Source organism: Melanaphis sacchari, unplaced genomic scaffold, assembly GCF_002803265.2.
Source record: "Melanaphis sacchari strain LSU unplaced genomic scaffold, SCAv2.0 Contig10_pilon_pilon, whole genome shotgun sequence".
Classification (NCBI taxonomy): Eukaryota; Metazoa; Arthropoda; class Insecta; order Hemiptera; family Aphididae; genus Melanaphis; species Melanaphis sacchari.
The window spans coordinates 5,005,231-5,027,359 of NW_020270420.1; the positions used below are offsets into that span (position 1 = coordinate 5,005,231).

Sequence of the window (22,129 nt, forward strand, 5' to 3'; positions counted from 1 at the left end):
AGTAGATATGAATTATTTTTTTAAGTGCATATTATATGTACTGTAAAACAAAGTATAATGGTGATTTAATGCTCTGACGTATTTACTTGACAACTTCAGTGAAATCTCTTTTTTAACTTTTCATGCCGTTAGTAAAACAAATGTACTTAATGTCATTAAGCTCATTATTATTGTGTACGATACAATAGTATAATAATCATAGTATTAAAATCATTGTTATTTTTTATTTTAAGTTTTGCAAGTAATATGCAACCAACATATTATACACAGTAAAACCTGTCTATAATTTAAAACTGTTTATAATAGAAAATGTATCGATCCCAAGTGATTTAGTTACTGAGAGGTTTTACAGTACTTTTATCACAAATACCGCTGATTTAATGATATACAATAGAAGTATTGTACACGAAAGTGGTTATTATTTAACATGTGGACGGTAACTGTTAGGTTTCTTATTATGAAAACTATTATATTTTTTTTTTTTTGAGATAAGTAACTGATTTCATTCAATGTTAAATTCTCAGTAAAAGAAAAGTCTATCACATGATAAGGCTCCATATAATATTACGTGGGTTTAAAAGGTGTAATTGTATTTGTTGGGAGGCGTTTCGAGAATGTTAACTACGTTTAATTCATAAGATACATTATCGTTTGTAATTTAATATTTCCATTGACGCGTACCATGACGATATGCAACCATGTACAATACCTAACTTGATCAGACTTGTCACATTTCACCTATGTGTATGTGTATTGTTTAATCTAATCTAATAGAATCATATTATATATTTGACTGTGGTTTCAGATATCATGGGTTCGCCGCAGGGATTGGCACATCTTGACTTCGGGCATGTTCACATACACAAATGACGAGAGGTTTACCGTGTTGCATGCTGAAGGTTCGGATGATTGGACACTGAAAATAAAATACGTGCAGAAAAGAGACAACGGCACGTATGAGTGTCAGGTGAGTAAAAACTACTTGTTGATTACCCATTTTTGCTATATATATCGTAGGGTCAAACACAACTACCACTAATGTGGTTCGTCTAGAGGGAAGGTAAGAGACCAATAAATGCGATTTTTATATTAGCGCCTTATTTTTTTTAGCAATATTGAATAACTATTGACGGAATACTTGGAAAATATAAAGTATACATTTTATAAACTGTGAAAAAAATATATATATATATATCAGTAAATGGTATAAAAATGATCATGGTGAGATTTTTTTAAAATTATTATATAATAATATGTGTCTGGATAGTTCTAGAAACTTTATTTTTCTTTGTTTAAAAAACAAAAAGTTTCCATCATGTGCTAAGTAAGCTAAATAAGTGCAACATACTTTTCTAATTGTTGTTCTTTTCTTTTTTTTTTTTTCAACAATTTTACGGAGTTATGTTCAATGTTTTTTTTATTCTTATAGTTTTACGGTTAATGTCATCCCATAAAACTTTTAAGACCAAAGTTATTTCCTAAGAAAATTGTTTGTAAACAATTATAAGAAATAAATTAAAAAATAAATACAATATTGAACAAAAGACACAATTTAGCCATAATGTACTACAGTATATTTATGAATATACAATTGATTGACAATTCATTGAAACATATTATATTAAAAACTGATTGGAGAATAAATAGCAAATTTAAATTTAAAATATTTCAACTATATATTAAAATTATAATTGTCTAAAAATGTATGATAAATCAAACTGATATATAAATTCTAATTTAATATAATTTTGAATAATCTTGCTGTAAAAAAAAAAAAATATATAATCAAGTACAATGTTAAAATATTCTGGCATACAAAAAGTGAATAAAAAAAAAAAAAAAAATGTAAGTTTATGTAGAACCATTAAATAAAGAATTTATGCTTTTATACAGACCAAATTGTGTATTCAATCAAAAATATAAATAATTAAAATTTCAATTAGAAGACAAGTGGAGACAAGTGTAAAATGAAGAAAATTATTTTGTGTTTATTCAGATACTTAGAAACTTAGTTGATATTAAACATACTTGTTTATTTTTCATTATTATTATTATTATTATTATTATAACTTATTTGAATCAAATAAATTGGCATTTTTAGATTTGTAAATTTCCAAAAAATCAACTAATATTAATGTACCTATACAATATACATATTATAATGCATATACAAATAATATTACATCTATTTATAACTTTAAAAAAGTGAGCACTAATTTTTATAAATTTTACAAAACTCTATGAAATTGAGATCACTTTACTGTAAATCTTTGCACGATTACTTGTATTGATATTATAATATTTATGGTTTCCGGTGTGAACTGACTTTACGTTTTAACTTTTTGTTTTGAAATCTTGAAAATAAATCATTATGATTTGATTTTGATTTGATTGAAGTTATATTTTTATTAAAATTAACATTACATCATACGTTATAAAAAAAGTCTATAGTGAAATAGTAGTTAGTATTATATGAATATTGTAGTACATACTACCTAAATTAACGAATACGAATAAATCTTAATTTCAGATTGTATCCTTTACATAATTGCATCAGATATATTTTAGAACTATATTAATGTATACATTTTTGCATTTATAATTGTACGTTAATTATAAATACAATTATTATATTATAATATATACATATCTAAAGCTAATTTGAAACATGAAAGAAACCTCTATGATGTCAATGTAATTATATAATTATAAAAATATAATTTATAAATCCAAACACAAATTAATCGATTAAAAAAGTAATTTAAGTAATTACTATAGTATATAAGTATAGTAGCACATAACTAATATATTATAAATTATAAAAGTATAACTAAATGTATTAAAGTAAATTAACATGTCATATATATATAAAATAAAATAACTTATAAAAAATAAAAAATCCTTTATTAATAATTATCGTGATAATAATATTATGTAAGCATACTGCCAAATCAATATAATGAAATATATTTGTTATTGGGTATGAAAATAATGTGCAATAAAACAATACAATTTATATGCTTAAAAATAAAATTATAAAAACAATTAGATTTTCTAATATATTTGATAAAAAATTAAGGTAGCTGGATTATGTGTTCAACATATTATTGAGATAGAGCACTCAATATCACGTACCACACGTACTACATGGTTCAATAAATTAAGTACCTTAACATTATGGTTTTGTGTAAGCTTGTAAATTATTATTATATAAATGAAACCTCTCTTCTGTGTACATATATTATTAAAAGCCGCGTACATGTATGTGAATATTATAATGATTTGCTAAGTATACGGTTCGTGTTATACATTCATATTTTTATTTTTTTAATATAAACATAATAATATATAGTTATATTTACTCTGTATTTTATTTTTAACGTTCACGTCAAAACTAGAACAAATCATGCGTGAAAAGTATCAAGCACATTTAAAAGTTTTTCGTAGTTTCATGCACCAATGTGAAAAGATATTCTACTGCAGATAAAAATAAGGCTGGTTGTCGACGTAGTAGCGTTGGACAGGAAAATCGTTTGTGCGTGAACAAAGTTTTTTTTTTTTTTTTTATCAGATTTATAATGACAAAAATAGTAACACATTGTACGATTGATCAAGTGATTTAAATTTTTTACGTGACTAGTTTGATACAGGTTAATTTAAAATGCATATAAAGTTCATAACATTCTCATGAAAATCTATTTGAATGTAATGCTGATCGAGTTAACAAATTTGTTTAACTAATAAGTTATATTTAATTGTAGAAAATAGTAAGTTAACAGTTAACTAATATATTTTTTATGAATTTGTAAATTAAAAATGAATGAATCAAACAATTTACAAAGTTAAAATTAATTTAATTAAGATATACGATTTAACATTCTAATTTTTGGTAAAAAAATAACATATCTACTCAAATAGAAGAACAATTATAAAACTATCAAAATTCAAAACTATCAATCATTATAAATGTTGAAGCAATTAATTACTAAAACAAATATTTTATTTAATTAATTTGCATTTATATATATATATATATATATATATATATATTTCTATGCATATACATTAATTACTGTATTATAATTTTGCATTTACTGTATTACATTTTAAATAAAAGAGATATTTATATACATATATGTATTTTATAAATTTGACTAAAACAATTGTATAAACATATTAAATTTGATGATGAAAAAAATAATGAATTTGAACATATAAAGGGATAACAACATATTCTTTAATTCAATTTAATTTTAAACACGTTGATAATAAATACATTATCTTAAATTATATTTATATTAATGTAGCATTATTTTCTTATAATTTTTAAATAAAATATTTTACAATATCCAAACACCGTGTAAATATACTGCATAATAATCAAATCAATTAAATAGCTTAAAATATTTAATAGAATAATGAAATAATGTAATAAAATAAAATGATTAAGTGTTTTTTAATTTAAAATTTTACAAAATATTAGAGGTTAATTTTACGTATGTTTAAACAAAATTACTATAAAAATCAATATTTCAAAAACGATAGTTTAGTTCGAAATTTGATTCAATGAACTTAAAATTAAATAATATAATTAAAAATAATAAAAACATTATTTTTATAATTTATTTAATTATCCAATTTAATTTTTTATTTAAATATATTGATGTAAAATGGATTATTTATTATCTTAAAATTATTTTTTATAAATACCAAGTTAATAGTTAAACAATATATGATTTTATTAAAATAATTATGGATTTTTTTCGGATTTCATTAAAAATATAGCTATAAGAATTTTTGTTAAACATTTATCTGATATTAGTATTAAATTCAATTGTTGACGCAATTTTTATGATACTTTTTTGTTTTATTAGTATTCAACTAGTATGATATATTATGAAATAATCGATCGTATCTCAGAACTTGCTTAGACTGCGTTGAGTATTTGTTGTATATAACTAACTGAAAATACTAGAAATTGATTTTGCATTAGATATGTCCTAAAGAATTTAACTTACATTTTTTGGATTAATTACCTATTTATAAATAAATTCAATAAAAAAGTGTCGGTAAATGTTTTGGGCATCCTTAAATCAAAGGTTATTATCATATTATATTATATTATCTTAACTGATTTGAAAAAAATAAAACATATTAAATTATATTTTTTTTTAATTCTTATACTACTATGTTTTTAAGTTTGATCATATAATTCAGCTAAAAATAATAATATTATGACAGCATAAAAGCATAATATACGAATTTAAAATTTAATTCATATTTTAATAAACTAAACAAACTTAAAAAGTATATGCATATGTTTTTCTTAGTTAAATTATTGTTGAATGTACACAAGTTAAAAATATTAGGAATTTATTTTATTTTTTTACTAGAAAAAAACAAACGTCATAATCGTTAGTAAACATATGCGTGCACAATAAATTGTACTATTTAGAATGTCCATAATTTATGTGGTGAAGATTTTATATAATATAATAATTAATTTTAAAATTAATCATTATTAATATTGTTTTAATTTTGTCGTTGTTTTACAGTAAATACATTTGAGTAATTGATAAAAATTATGTGATTAGCATTTTATGATATGTTACAAACTTTCAAAACAATTAAATTTAATTCTTACACGATAAGTAAGTCCAATCATAAAATTTAATGTATTTGCAAATTCTAATTCTATTGTCCAGAAATATTTTGGAAATTAAAGCTAAGAACAGAAAATGAAGTACTTTTCTGCTACATATTAATGTACTTAAGCGACAAATAAAGGCAAATTTATTGAAAAACTTAAATCATATGAATGTTAATTTTTTTGGCAAGGAACCAAAAGATAAATGTATTTCAATTTAGTATAAAAGAGACTATTGTATATGTTGTTTTGATATTAAACTGTATTGTGGTCCCAGAGGATGTAGTATACTCTATAGCTTTTTACGTTTAAACGAAGATATTATAGGTGAATCTTCAATAATTATAATTTTCCCTAATATTTAAACTTTAAAATAATCAGTTAACGCAAATTTACTAAAGATTTTTTAGAGATATTTATAGTAATGTGTTAAGTGAGAAATTTTTTAAAACAATTAAGTAAACAATAATCAGTATCAGTAATTTTATGAAAGCATACAATTATCATAAAAGTTAATTATATCTGGTTTATAATATAAAAAAAAGACTTAAAATTTAAAAAAATGCCTTTTCATTATATAACTTTATATAAAATTATATTCACAGACTCGAAAACTACTGAACTAATTAAAACGATATTTTGTATAAATATTCTTTTTTTTTATTCATGTATTTTGGAATAGAGTAGATTACAAATGAACATAATTTTGGTTTTTTAATATGGTTTTATTTATTATTTATAAAATTGCAATTAGTTACAGAAATACATATATTTTTAAATAATGATAAAATTATTACAGCCCCATTAAAATATACTTTAATAAACTTAAAAACTAATTGATCAGTTTTTACAAAAACTTCAGAAGTTATAATAAGACATATCGGAAAAATATACCAAAATATTCAATATACACTATACGAATTGTTCATTTAAAAAAAATTAGTTCACAAACCGAGATAATTATACTGTCTAAAACTTGAAATTTTTGCCTGAGCTGATGAACACTAAACCAAATACATCAATGTAGTGACCTATTTAAAAATACTTTATTTTTTCTAGAAAAAAAAAGAAATGTATAAAGTTAGTTGTTTATAAAAATTGCTAAATTAACTATAGAAAATATAAAATGTAATATTTATGACTTATTCAAATAAAATAATGAATTTTGTATAAATACAAATAAATAAAATATATTATACATTTTAAACATATTGTATATATTGTATATGTATATTTTACCAAATGTTAACAATATTTTTAAATTTGGCTATCTTGTAATTTACGATTACTATTTTTTTAAATACTCTTTGAAACAAAAAATGGAAGGCAGTGAGTGTTAAAATGATTTACTTATTGCGTAATATTTTTTTCAGTGGTAAAAATAAAATCAATTAACTAAGTACTTAAATTCAAATTATATACTTAAAAAATATATTAAAATGTTAAACTCTTTTTATTCGTAAGAATCATTTCATAATTTTAAACATCAATAATACATCTCGATAAGGCGTTGATTTCATTTTCCATTACCTTTATAAGAAGAGTTTGTTTATTTTTTTCATTTTAAAGCATTTAATACATAATTAATGGAAATCTTTAATTTAGTTTATTTTATTTATCACAATTTATGATTCGTTTGAACAGGTATTTAAAACTTAGGCTATATTATTAGTCTTTGCATAATATTATTAAAATATGAGGGGATTCCTTTAGACAGTTATATCTGAAGTTTTACTGGACCGATTTTCATGATTTTTTTTTTTTTTTTTTTAATTATTATTATTAACTCCAGTACTGAGTATGCTGATGAGCTATCTAATGAGAAAATTTCAAAAATATATCAATTAAATACATTTTACAAATATTTTGTTTTCTGCGTCGAAATTACGTAGCGATTCGCGTCGTTTTCTCTACTTACACATGCATCCTTACAACTTCCACTACTCCTACGTCTTCTACAGTACTGCTGCGTGATCATCGACGTCGGCAGTGACGTGCATTACTGCCTAGTGTATAGTTTGTGCACAAAAACAACCACAAACCTTCAGTACTCCCACAACTGCTGCGTTATTGTCGTCGTCGGCAAACTCATAACAAAACCTCTATTTCCGATTTTTTCATTTCATGTACAGCACTTACAACATAGAACACTGAACAATGTTTTTTACAGTGAAATCTTAAATAATATTATTTTGTTTAGTTTTTTATTTAAAACAGAATATCAATAAATTATCATAGTAGATGATGGATATTATTTATTTTGTTTCATTTCATATGCAATATTTAGTGCGCAAGTAAATTATCGAGATATTCCAGTAAACTAAGTAATAAAAAATTGGATGGTTGTGATAAGAATAGCTTTTTCTATGACAATAAATAAAGTACAATGTTAAACATTGGATAAATTAGTGTTGTGTTTATTCCAACTTGTAATAATTATTCATGGTTAACTTAAAATAGCCATGTATAGAATTATATTTTTAAAAATTTAAAATCACAACATAATACCAATCAACGAAAATTACAATCAATATAGTTTATAATAAATACCTATAATAGTAATATAAAAATGTTTTTAAATTTTTCATTTGTTTATTTGCAATTCTACTGTATAAAAATGTCTTATATTTATCTATAAACATTAAACAGTAACAATATTGTAATGCAACCATTATTATCATTTAAGGTTCCACTACCAATCTTTAAGAGTAAGGTAGAAAATTATCCAGCGTGTTTATTTATCCTGTTAATTTGGTTCGCATATTTATAGTAAGAAAATGAAGTTGGGCCAGGTACCGTGATGTATATTACTAGTCGTAAATGAAAACATTCCATGTTACTTGGATGCACTGTGTATACTCTTATTATTGTCGTGTATCTCATTATACCTTTATAACCATCAACAGGTGTACCACGTTTTCTTCTGTTGAATTTTGAAGCATTGTAAATGTAATATTTTGGCACCTCGTGGTATAATAAAATTTTTGCAAAACTTAGTTTTTTTTTTACTTTTTTAAAATGATCTATTGCTATGGAAATCATATTGAATAGTTATTGAAAATACTCTTTAATAATAGTAAACAAACGCGCACTGATGAATAAATACTGCATTAATGAAATACAATCCCCACCTTCCTCTCCTTTTAGGGCAAAAAAAATGAAAAATCAGGCGGCGTGGTGATACGTGATACTCAGGAAGGTATTTTGAACAACTCAGTGAAAAAATATTGAAAAATTGTTAAACATTGTCGTTCACAAAATGGGCTGTTCTTTTATATAAGTAAAGATAGATAAATAAAAAAAAATATATTAACTATAAGTTTAAAGAATTTAAATCAATTATGATCCATTGCATCAGTAATTCATTCGCAGTTCCAGCTAAAAAATTATTGAGTACTATAATTATTTTACTACTCTAAATCTGAAACAACATTACACTATTACACAATTTTTAGGTAAATTAAAGGTAATAATAGATTATTGTTATTTAAAATATATATATATATATATATTAGGTATTATTTTATTAAGATTAAACTGTTACACAATTTTTCACATAATAAAATAAGTTAGTTTTTTTTTTTTTTTAATTTAATACTCAATAGAACATAACATTTAATTAAAACAATATTTTATATGTAATATATAAATATATATGTATAACTATATTAATATCTAGTTGAAAGTATTATATCAATGTAAGAAACAATATGTTATTGTTTGCCGACCGTAAAAATTTAATAATAAATGTTTTTACGTTATAATTTCGACATTGAGTTATTTGTTTGAAAATAGTTCAATCATAAACATAGTCAATGAACACTTATTGAAGTCTAAAATGTGAAAATTGTTTACCAATTTCCTACAAGTCCCATCATTTGTGTCAATATTGTTAGAGCCGAGAAAATAGTTTGTGGAAATGAAAAATAAAATCCAAAATCTAAGAATCTATGGATGAATTTGGCTCAGCTTCTGTAATCCCAAAGGAGCATATTAGCTATTGTTGTCCATAAGTCACTAAATCTACTAGTTCAAGTTATTCTACCTGCCGGATATAAACTATTGACAATTCCGGTTAAAATACAACATCTCTTTAACATTTCTTCAATAAAACCTACATCTCTAGTATCAAATTCGCGGAATATGTTATGTTTTTGAACTAAATTCATAACAATGTCATTATGAAAATATGTAAAAAAAAAACTGATTTTGGTTATATTATTAATTACAAAAATTATGGTCTTAGAATTCGATATAAAAATCTAGGTAATTATTTATTATTTATGTTATTTTATAAATTAAACATTGTATATTCGATCTATTATAACTATTGATGATTATTACTGGTTAATTTTAACCAATAACTGTTATTTAGAAAGAAAAAAACGTTATATATTATAATAGAAAAATTAATACTAGGTGTTTGTGTTGTGTTTTCTTATCTATATTTTGTTTATTTTAATCTATAATTAAACGTATAACAATTTGTTTATCGCTAAAATTTAAAAACAATGTTTGACGTTTTCCAATGAATCACATATAGATAAATACATAGATGGAGGAAGTTATATTAATATTCTTGCAAAATGTTGTGTTTCTTAATTCATTGATATTAGATATATTATAATGAGTATATTAGCAACTGAAAACTATAAAGTTTAAGCATTATGTAAACATATTTTTGAACCAAACCCATTTATGAGATTGCATTGAAAATTCGAATCATCTTAAAGTAAATAAAATACAACGTGAGTGATTCAATATAAACAATAAACTCAAGTCGTTTTTATATTTTAACTGTGCAATTCGTTATAAGTTATTAATATTATTATTATTATAAACTATTGACTATTATATTGAGTCTCAAATATAATCCACATATCTGAAAATAAATCATTATTAATATCTAGTCTTTAAAGTTCTATAATATTACAAAACTTAAATAAGTGGTTATGTTTATCAATTAATAACTTAAAACTTATGTTGTCTAAAAACCATAAAAATATGGTTCAAAATAGATTAAAATGTAATTTACGAGTATTTATTTACACAATTACACAATCTAATTGTCTTATTATTATTTTTATTTTTATCTGTTTTTTTCTGTTAAATAAATATGTATTTTTAGAAAATATTGTTTTATTTATAAATTATAATATACGAAAATATATATGGTTTTATTATTGTAACAATAAATTAATTAGATACATAATTATAACATATTTTACTCGAATTAATTAATAGAATATAAATTGAACAAATACTTGTTCAAAAAACATAATACTTCAATACTAAAATTGCATACAATTTTTTAGTTGAATAGTCTCACTTGGCGTATAATATTACCAAACTCGACTTTAAACGGCATTAGTTTTTTGAGTCATAATAGCTGATTATAAAAATTATACTATGTAATAAATATATTAATACTAATATATTTTTTGATAAAACTTCACAGAGTAAATATTTATTTCATTATAAAAAGAAATATTTTATTTAATAGGTCTGAGGTATAAAATGCAAGACGATAGGTCAATAAATGTATGTATAGCATAATATGCATTGATAATGCAAGTATCAATGGTTAACGATAAATAATATTTCAAACTTAAAAGTTTTTCCTCAAAAATTATAACCATTACAGGAGTTTTTGTAAAGTTATGCGTACAACTTTCAAAATATTAAATGTAAATATGTATATATGTATAAAAAAAAAAAAATATATTCATATTTCTTTTCTGTAAATATTCAAAAAAAGTTGAGTAAATTTAAAAAAATTATTTTTTTTTTGTAATATCAATTTTCTACCAGGATGTTTGATAATATGTTTATATGTTTACATAAAATATACAACATCTGTTAAAAACGTACGTTATTATGACTCTTGTGTAGAATGTAAATTTTTAGTAAACAATGGTATAAGAAATGGATCTATAGCGAATAAGATATAATAAATATTTTAGATAATCTATGAACTTTCAATTCTAGGAAGTATAAAAGGATATGAATTATTAAATACTTAATGCATTAAGTACGCATTTTTATTTAACAATTAATTTTAATTACAATTCCATTTTCTTTTCTCGTAATGATTAAAAAAAAAACGTACTTTTCAAACTTTAATATATATATACATATTATTACTACGCCATTAATCATATCGTTCAATCGTACATTATTGCAAGCATAATTATTGTTAAATTTATCTACACGCACATCTTGTCTTATTCTTATATACTATATCAATCAAATGGTTTCGATCAAATGAACAATATTTACTCGTTAAAAAAAAAAAAAAAAAAAAAAAAAAACATTCTATTAACACTTTTTTTTAGCTATTTTAGTTATAGGTATTTGAATGTTTTTTTATAAAACATTAAAGTCATAAATTTAATTTTTTCAAATTTTCCGGTGAATGGTTTATTTTGATACATAACCCTATTAATTTTTGTTACAAATTATCGCGTGCTGTAGAATTAAATATCAAGCAGTATATTGTACTATAAATCACATTTACTTGTTTCAAACAAAAATATATATATATAACGGATAGATGCGAAATACAGGTTATATTTTAAGTTAAAAAAAAACAAAAATGTCCATAGTAGTTTTACAATTATTTATATATGTATTTTAAACAACATATTATATTTTATAGATAACATTGTTTATTACTAGTATTTTACACTATTTTTATTATTTTTACTAATTAATGTTATAAAAACATTTAAATTAAATATATATTATATATACAAATTTATCTAAAATTAAAACTTTGCATCAGGAATTTTTCTTAAAAAATACAGGATAAACAATTTATTTTTTTAATTATAGTATTATAAAGTATTTATTTAAAAATCTAATTGTGTATATAAATTATTTATTTGAATAATATAACTAAAAATATATTTATTTTTTTGATACTATTATAAAGTAAATAATATTGTATTACAAGTAAGACAATATTTTATTCATAAAATAAAACTAATTAATTTATAATTTTATGGAGGTTGATGAAAAAAGCTATTATAATTTCATTAAACATGTGTTTGAAAATGAGACAAAAATAGCTATACAATGTTTTGTGATCATACAGTATATTTTAATTTTCTTTATAGTTCCATTTCTTCAAATGTTATATAAATATTATTATATAAATGTGTAAAAACTTTAATATTTTGAAATCAAGTCAAAGTCTATAAAATTAACAATTAAAATATAAATAATTATTTTCATTCAAAGCGTATCACTTCACATTTGTATTGAATTTAAAATTACTCATTCAATATTTATAGTTAAAAATTGCTTTCATATTATTGACATTAATATTAACTAATTAGTTATAATAACGTTTATGCTTTCGATTCTATTTGACAGATATCTACTGGAACAGGCATAATGTCCTCGTTCATCAACGTCCACATCGTTGTTCCTGAAGTGCACATCGATGGACCAAGAGAACTTCACGTAGATATGGGTAGCATAATCAATCTTCTTTGTATCATCGAAAAAGTAAGTGACCGTTATTTTTATCATAATAAGTACCATAATAGTTTCATGAAAATAAAATGAATATAAAATGTAGTAATACTTGATTAACGACTACTTTATATATATCTTTATTTTGTTTCTAACATAATTAACATTGAGTTTTTATAAAGAAGTTAACCTTACTCATAACTATATTTATAACAGTTGATTATTATTTTAATAAAATAAATATATTAAGTGCTATTAATTGCAAAACAGTGTTTATGGTTTTAAATCGTGATAATATTAATGGAAGATAATCAGTTATTAAAATAAATTATAAATATATTATTTTTCTTACTCATTTTGCCGTGTAACAAAACTTGAAATATTTTTAAATAAATCCATAGTCATATAGGTATTGCTATTGATATTTCATGATTTTTATTTATGATACATGTTATAGACTTTTATTTTGTATTCCAAATTTGAATAATGTGTTTGTTTTTAATTAAAAAAGGAATGTAATAATGTTTTTTATGATTTTATTTTCAATAATTCTAATTTTATTAGTTACATTTAATAATCATTCTAATAGTTTACAATTGATTACATTTAGTTTTATAATCAATATTTTTAAATTTTATTTTGTGAATCATTTTTTAGAGTCCTCAGCCTCCGCAATACGTGTTTTGGTATCATAATGAAAAAATGATCAACTACGACAATATCAGAGGTGGTATTGTAGTCAATACAGAAAATGGTGGTCGTAGTACCAGCAGGTTGACCATCCATGACGTAATTGACACGGACAGTGGTAATTACACATGTGAAACTGCAAATGCCGAACAAGCTTATGTTTATGTTTTTGTATCTGAAGGTAATTTAAAAGAAATATAAAACTTATGCATAAAAAATTTGACTAAATTAATATAATGTATTATAATAGTGTTATATCATTCCTAGTTCTAACATCATTCTAAAAATATGTAAATTTTAAAATATTTTTATACTTTCTTGATTTTTAAAGTTTTTAAGTTAAAAAAAAAAAAAAAATACTTTTGATTTTATAAAAAAATGGAAAGAACGGTATTCACTTATATAAATTGTGATAGGATTTTAATGTATTGATAATAAAAGTTAACTACTAATTATCAACATAGTGGTTGGAGTATTTTTCTAATAGAATAAATAACAAAGTTTTGTATTTAGTTATACCATTCACTAAATATAATATTTATTCCATTAAATTAAAAGAACAGCAAGTCACCGAAAAATTAATATCTTTGTTGTTATTGCAATTTGTATTGACAACTTAAAGTATTTATGTTATCTTCATTGTTTATTTAGTGATTATCAAAACGGTTTTGGTCAAATTATTTACTTTTTTTTTACAATGTATTTCTTTTTTTATTTAAATACTAAAGCATAATACATTGTCATATAATGTATTTTATTAATTACGAATTCTGAAAATGTATGATTTTATTATCATTAAAATTATAAGAAGATAATATAATCTTATCAATTTAAAATTATGATGACTTAATAGTTTAATACTATTACAGGTATAATTTTTATAAATTTACTCTAAACTTAGATATTAAGTTGTTGTTTTTCCCCAAAAAACTCACCTACACATATATATTATTATAATTTTTTTTTTTTTTTTAAGTCAAGGTAAATTATTGTTCACAAAAATAAAAATTCCACAGATAATTGAATAAAATAATCATGCAAGGATATATAGTATTATATACTTACGTAATTTTAAAACCATCTGTTAAAATTCAATTGCATTTGACTTAATTATAAAATATAAGAAAAAAAAACTTAACTGTAATGTAAATTTAATTTTCGTATTATTCTTATTTTATGAAAGTTGCTAATGAGGTGAAAAATAAAATGTGCTAAATTCGTCAAATAGTAATACATTTATGTAGTTTTGTATCTGATACGTGTGGAACTGTAGGTATAAAAATAACTCTAGCTCTTCGTGAAATTAATATTAATAGCAGTAAAAATAAATCGACCTTAAGTTACAAATATAACTGACCCATTATGTTCATAATAATACACGATAGGTGAAGGCAAATTGACGAAATAATACTAAAATTGCCACACAAAGTTTATAAACGCTACGATTTTAATCAATAGTAGGATCTCATACAAGGTCAGTATTTACTGGAGTGGTATAGAATTTGACGTTTGTCTTTAAGATACAATTTTATTAGGCGTCCACAGAATACCTGACAGGACTCTGCAGGAGAATAGGACATTTTGTAAACCATTTGTGTATACAGTCGTTTTATTTCAGTGTATCTTATACGTTATAACTGAGTAATCTATAGAATTACTTTTGCTAAAGGTGCTTAAATGAAACGTGAATTGTATATTCCACAACGGTGGTCAAATCGTTTTATACAAACAGTAAAATATTATTACCGATATCAGATGGTTTGCTCAGAATTTTCACATCTTATTTGCATATCGCACGACGCAAACGGTAATATCATGAAAAAATCGTTTCCACACAGTCTTTATAATAGATAATATAAATTCACCCAATACGTAAAATAAAAATATTATAATTAATAACCTAACATACTGATTTAAATTACAAAAAGTTCCACGCGCTTGTTATACAAATACTTACAGTTAATTCTTTAATGTTATAATATTAAATTTATGTAATAAATCCATTTAACAAAACAAAAAAAAATAAAAAAAAAACCTTCAAAATATGTATGGCCCTAAAATGCTTGTTTTCTTTAGACAAAATGCATGTAACAATAAATTGATTACTTATTACAACGCAAACATAAAAAATAAACAGTATTTCAGATTATTAACATAATTTATTATCTAATCAACTCACGATACAAAATATTAATCTTTAAAACAAAAAAAAAAACACAAATTGGTAGACAAGAGGTGAGTGTATATGAAGAAAGCATGACATTAAATATTTGTGTGTATTGAGAAAAAGACGTGACCTTGATAATAATAAAGTTATTTTTTTATATACACGATGATAACGACTACATATTGTAAAAAGATGGTCAATCAATTTCATACTTCCCCTATACTTATCGATGATAAACGAATAATATTACACTTTTTTTTATACATTAATTTCAATTTTGTATAGTAAGCTTTAATAATAGCCTCATCAATAAATTTAATGATAATAATATAATGTTTATTTTCCCATCGCGTTATAATGGTATTTTAATTTTTAAATAAGTTATTAGTAGTAAAATTATTTAATAGTTTAAATAATTCTCATACTTCGCTTGAACATAAAAAGCTCGTGAAAACATATATACATATATAATGGTTCTTAAAGTCTTATGATAGGTCAAATAAATTGTACGAATATATATTTTATGTCAATATTCACTAGGAAATTCCCATTGATCAAAACGTATTAAATAATTAACAGATTTTTTTTAGACGTTTAAATTTCATTACGGATTTTTAAGAATGATTAACTTTAATATAATATTTTATCTAGTTTACTTATTCAAAATCATCATAAAAGTTTATAGTTCAGTAGTTTACCTAATATATATTTTATTGTCTATGTCTTAAAAGTTAATATTCATTATTTTTATCACATCATTGCAATTGGGGTTAGTAAATAGATTTTTTAATACTAATAAAATATATTACACAATTTAAATACGAAATATATTATCGTATTTCTAATGCAGGATTTATAAAAAAAATTGTGAGCATATTATTATTATTTTTAAATAATTTCTCGGTAGCAGCGGGCATTTGTAATGTTAACAGTATTAAATTACACACATATTATAGATAATATTGTTACTAAATTATTAATAGTTATCATTATTTTCTTTTATGTATTGCTTACATTTTATTAAAATTTAGAAACAATACCATTTTGAATTAAATTAAATTCTAGGGAACAAAATAAAATCATAGATTAAATTTAAAATGTTCTCAATTTGTGGTAATGTTATTATATTGCAAATGTTAGTGATGTTTAATATTCTGATTGCTAAAGTAATTCTAAATATTAAACAATTTCTTAAACAAAAACTATTCATCAATTAGTTATAATTGTTTATAAATATGTATTATTAAAAAAACAACTGTATGAAAAAAAAACAGGTTAAGTAAAATATTGGTGATCCAATTTATTTTTTAACATCAATTTTTTTGAAATTTATTCAAAACTAATGATTTTCAAATATATAAAAACATAATCATAGATAACAAAACAAAGTGTAAAATTATAATAAAAATAAAAATTTATGATTGAACTTTGCTTGCTAAAAATAATCAATAATAAGTTTTGTTGCATACAATTTGATCATTTATTAATCTATTTATTTATTTATTAATCTTTATGTGTCGTAGAAAAATATTTGATATTGTACTAAATATTGAAATATTTCCATCGATATAAATTTTTTTAAATTTTAAAACTATTATCTTATTGCTATATTCAAAAAATGAACATTACATATAATATCAAGACAAATAAAATCGATAAAAAATAGAAATACTATTAATTGTTTATTTATTCAGGAGACACTATGGCTGCCATATCACGCAGAAAGTCCACAGCTTCAGGAATCGAAGTGATGCTATGGTTTGTTGCATTGCCACTAATGGTTATATCCGTTAGATAAGGGAAAATGATTCTACTGTGTAAGTAATCAAAACTATATGTATGTATTTTATCTTTGTAAAAAGTATAATTATTATAACTATAATTATTGTTAAATATGCATAAAGATGTTTTTGTTTACTCCTGTCTTATTTCAATTACCAGAATTAAGTAATATAATAACTTTGGAATAAAATTTAGAATTTAGCCAATTATTAACTAATTTATCTCATAAACCTACACTTAATATTATTAGTATGGTTACCATTATATTTGTCTATATCTATACTTTATTACAGATATGTTATAATGATATAATGTTATATCTAAAAAGTGTTATAAAATTAAAATTATTTAACAATTATTATGTTACAAACAATTTTGATTTGGTTTTAATTATTGCACTTAAGTTACATTGTACAGGGTTACACATATTTATTTAAAAAACAAAATACATAATTTTATTTTATTCAAAATTTATTAAAAAAATTTATCATAATATTGTAAATATAATTTTATTATACATTTTTCCCATTTTATTATACTAATTTATAAGTTTATATTATTTAATATTTTTGGAAAATTATTACCTATTACTAATTATTTAATTTTTTTTTTTTTTACTTTTACTAGTTGTTATTAGTGACTATAGATATCTTCTATTATATACTATTTATGTGAAAAGTTAAAGTTTAAATGAATAAAAATATCTATATTAAAACATCTCAATGTGTACTTATAATTGCTAATGAGTTGATATCATTTTATATTTTCTGTACCTATTTATTTAATTTATTGGACGTAAGTAAAACTGTAATTATTTAAAATTATTATAATAACTATAATTATAATTATTAGGATTTTAAAATTATTGTGACATATTATATTTTGATGATGGTTGTACGTAATGGTTTTTTTGAAAACATCATAATGATATGATAATATATACATACATTATACATATACATATACATATACATATATTGTTTGAAAACAACATAATCGGATATTCATTGTAATAAAATAATACGATTACTATGCATAATACTGTTATGTTATAAAGGACTAATAATATTACGAAAGTGCGATTGGAAATAATTGTAAATGCTTTAAAATATTAAGAGCTCAATGAAACGTTGTATATACAGAAATTCATACGTTTTTGTGTATTATTTTTTCAATGAGCAAATGTTAATAACATTTTTCATCTGTATAACTATTACGTCTAACATTACGATAAAAGTATCGACACATCACAAATGTTCTTGATGTTATGTGAATAATGTTAACCAATTGATATTATCATTATTGTTAATTTTTTTTTTTTTTGTAAATTATATTATCAAATTATAATACTATTATTGTCATATATATTATACTTATAAGTCAGTTGCGTGCAATCTATACATGCTTAAGACATAATAAGTCCATTGTAAATATTCATTTTCTAACAATAATATACAATTACTAATTGAATGTCCGTTTAATTGTTAAATAAATATTATAAAAATAAATGAAGTTAAAAACAAAATACTGATTTCGTTGTTTTACTTATGTTTATGGTTTTACCAAAATTATTTTGTTTCTATTATAGTAACTTATTATTTATAGTAAATAATATTATTTTTTCTACTATAAGTACCAAGTGAATATATTTTAGCACCATTAAAATTGTTACTTTAAAATGTTTAAGTTATACAATAAACAATAATATAAGACGTAATGCACAAGAAACTATTAATTATTAATACTATTACAAGACTATGAAAACAATCGTTATTTTTGATATCTTTGAAATTAATTTTATCGTTTTATTTTTAATGACATAATTAAAATTTCCCAATTCAAATTAGTGATAAAACTGTATAATTTAATTTATAACATTTAACCGCAATAAAATAACTGCCCACTGCAAAATAAACGAAATTTCAGCAGTAAAATTATGGGACTTAACGGTCTAGGAAGTTTGAGAATCGCATGGATTAATTGATATCGTTTATAATAGTCGTTTGCAAAGTAGGTAATAATAATTTGTACTTCACGTTTAACAAATAATCGACAAAAGTTTTCGTATTCATTTAACAGAATAACATTTACTCCTCCTTTTGTTTTTAGTTTAATCCGTGATTTTTGAATATAAAGCAGAGATAAACCGAATGTTTAAGCTATTTTATAATAGTATCATAGGTATTATGTAAAATAATTGTACCTTAATGAATAATAAAAAAAAAAAAATAATAAATATTTACTATTATCTTAACAGTTTTCCTTACTATAATAGCGTTGGCATAATCTGGGAATACTCCGTAGGCTATTGCCTCACCGTGTCAGGATATGAAGGTTTGAATAATGAGAGTAGAACACGCCCGCTCGGAATTTGGATAGGTCGATTATTAAATTGTGAAACTTGCCTTCCACAGGTCAGCGGGAGACAATAATGCTGATACAGCACATTTTTAATACTTAGTACTACAATGGACTTGCCATCTAAAATTTGCCGCTTAACTACTAGTAATGTCATTTTACATTAAATCTGCTGTCAACGAAATATTAACACATTCAATTCTAGTGTCAGATGGTATCGATTGAAAAATTTTAAAATGGCCATTCTGTAAAAGTTTGTTGCGCATTAACCAACAACAGTAAAACACGTTTGGCCGAAGTGATAGCCAAATGTTCTTATGGTTTAAAGATGAAATATCGTGTATCATATATTTTACGATTTAAGGTGCAAGATACTTGTGAAGTCAAAATCGCAGCAGTGTCAAGAAAAGAATTTTACAACAAACAAAGAAGTGATAAACATCTTTTTCTTTTTTAACAATAACACCCAAAGTGCTGAGTATACCGATTTAATGGCCAAAATCTATATTTCATGTGATATATTGTGTTCGATCGAGTATTGTGTTTGAATATCATCTACTATACATCTTATATTGGACACAAGTTAAAAAAAAAAAAAGAAATTTTAAAATATAACAAAAAATATTACAGACGATGTAATATTAACGTTACAAGCAACGGTTAATTTAACACTAATAAGAATATGATTTAAAAATTATCCGAATTAAGAATTAATCTGTTAGATTATGACATAATTCATAATAACGTTAACCTAATTTTAACGATTGAATGGTTGCATTTTAAAAACCTAACATAGTTATAAATTTATCTTTTAGTTATAATCATCAAAATAAATAATTTTTCAATGATGTATCATTGTATACCATCAATTTAAACTATGAATTATTTTATTATTAACTCTAATATAGCTCTATAAATTACTACTATTTTATTATTAATGTAAGCGGATACAGTCGAAATTTAAAAATATTTAATTTAATAATAGTTATTAAGATATAAACGATATTGGTGATTTTAAAAATAATAAGTACATATAAATAAAACATTATAATATTAATTAACTGTGCAAAGACACGTGACAAAGATAAAAATATAATAATCAAATATTTATTAATAATATAATATTAATTATTATAATATTTTATTTAAAAAATAGTATTTTGGGATTATCAACCGAACAGTTAAATTAAATAAAAAAAAAAAAACATATATATTTTTAATTTATTTGCATATATTTTTATTTGTATTATACCAACAATAGCATATCATCGAATATTATTTTCTTAAACAAATAAAATTGAATAGGCACCTACATTTGATATGTAAAAGAATGAAATATGTTTTTTTTGTACATTATTGTCAATTGCTGAAAATGGTGACCAAAAATATAGGCAAGTGTTTTGTTTTATTGTTAAATGAAAATATGTTATAGTATTGTATAATTTATATAAAATAACTAAATAATTTAATAAGTTTTGGTCATTAATCTTTAAGAAATCGAGGTCAAGTACATTATTAAAAATGGATTAAAATTACAAAGTAAATTACTGTTAGTTATTATAAGACTATTATCTTATAAAATCCAATATAATAGTAAATTTACAACTTTCAAGAACCTAGACAGTTCTATTTTTATTTGATATCAAATATAATATTGAATTGTGTAAAAATAAAATAAGTTACACTGATGAACTTTAATATTTAATCGATACTTTCTGCAGATTAAAATAACTAAAATTGAAATTTTATTCAAATTTACTCTACAAAAAAAATATTTCATGATTTTTTTTAATCAAGAGTTTAATCATTTAAAGACCTAATAAAGTGTTATTGAGTATTAATATACTACATCGTTAAATAATGGATTAAATATTTTAAAAACATACTAATGTTCTTTTATGAAATTTTTCGAGTCTTAAACTTATATACATTTTATTATTCAAAATGGGAATAGCATACATTGAATCAATTTTCACTTTGAGAAAAACAAATAAAAATAAATATCT

The 22,129-nt window shown here is 22.0% G+C and overlaps 1 protein-coding gene across 3 annotated transcripts in view; it reads left to right on the top strand.

Annotated features, from left to right (window-relative positions):
- Positions 1 to 17,977, top strand: part of LOC112603605 (hemicentin-2-like) — a 289,646-nt gene extending 271,669 nt beyond the window's left edge. For all 3 annotated transcript variants that reach the window (XM_025352266.1, XM_025352265.1, XM_025352267.1), the window contains 4 exons: positions 806 to 967; positions 13,025 to 13,159; positions 13,784 to 13,997; positions 17,678 to 17,977. In XM_025352266.1, coding sequence (XP_025208051.1) covers positions 806 to 967; positions 13,025 to 13,159; positions 13,784 to 13,997; positions 17,678 to 17,781 — 615 coding nt within the window. In that variant the 3' untranslated portion in view covers positions 17,782 to 17,977. The remainder of the gene's footprint in view (positions 1 to 805; positions 968 to 13,024; positions 13,160 to 13,783; positions 13,998 to 17,677) is intronic.
- Positions 17,978 to 22,129: the final 4,152 nt, after the last annotated feature.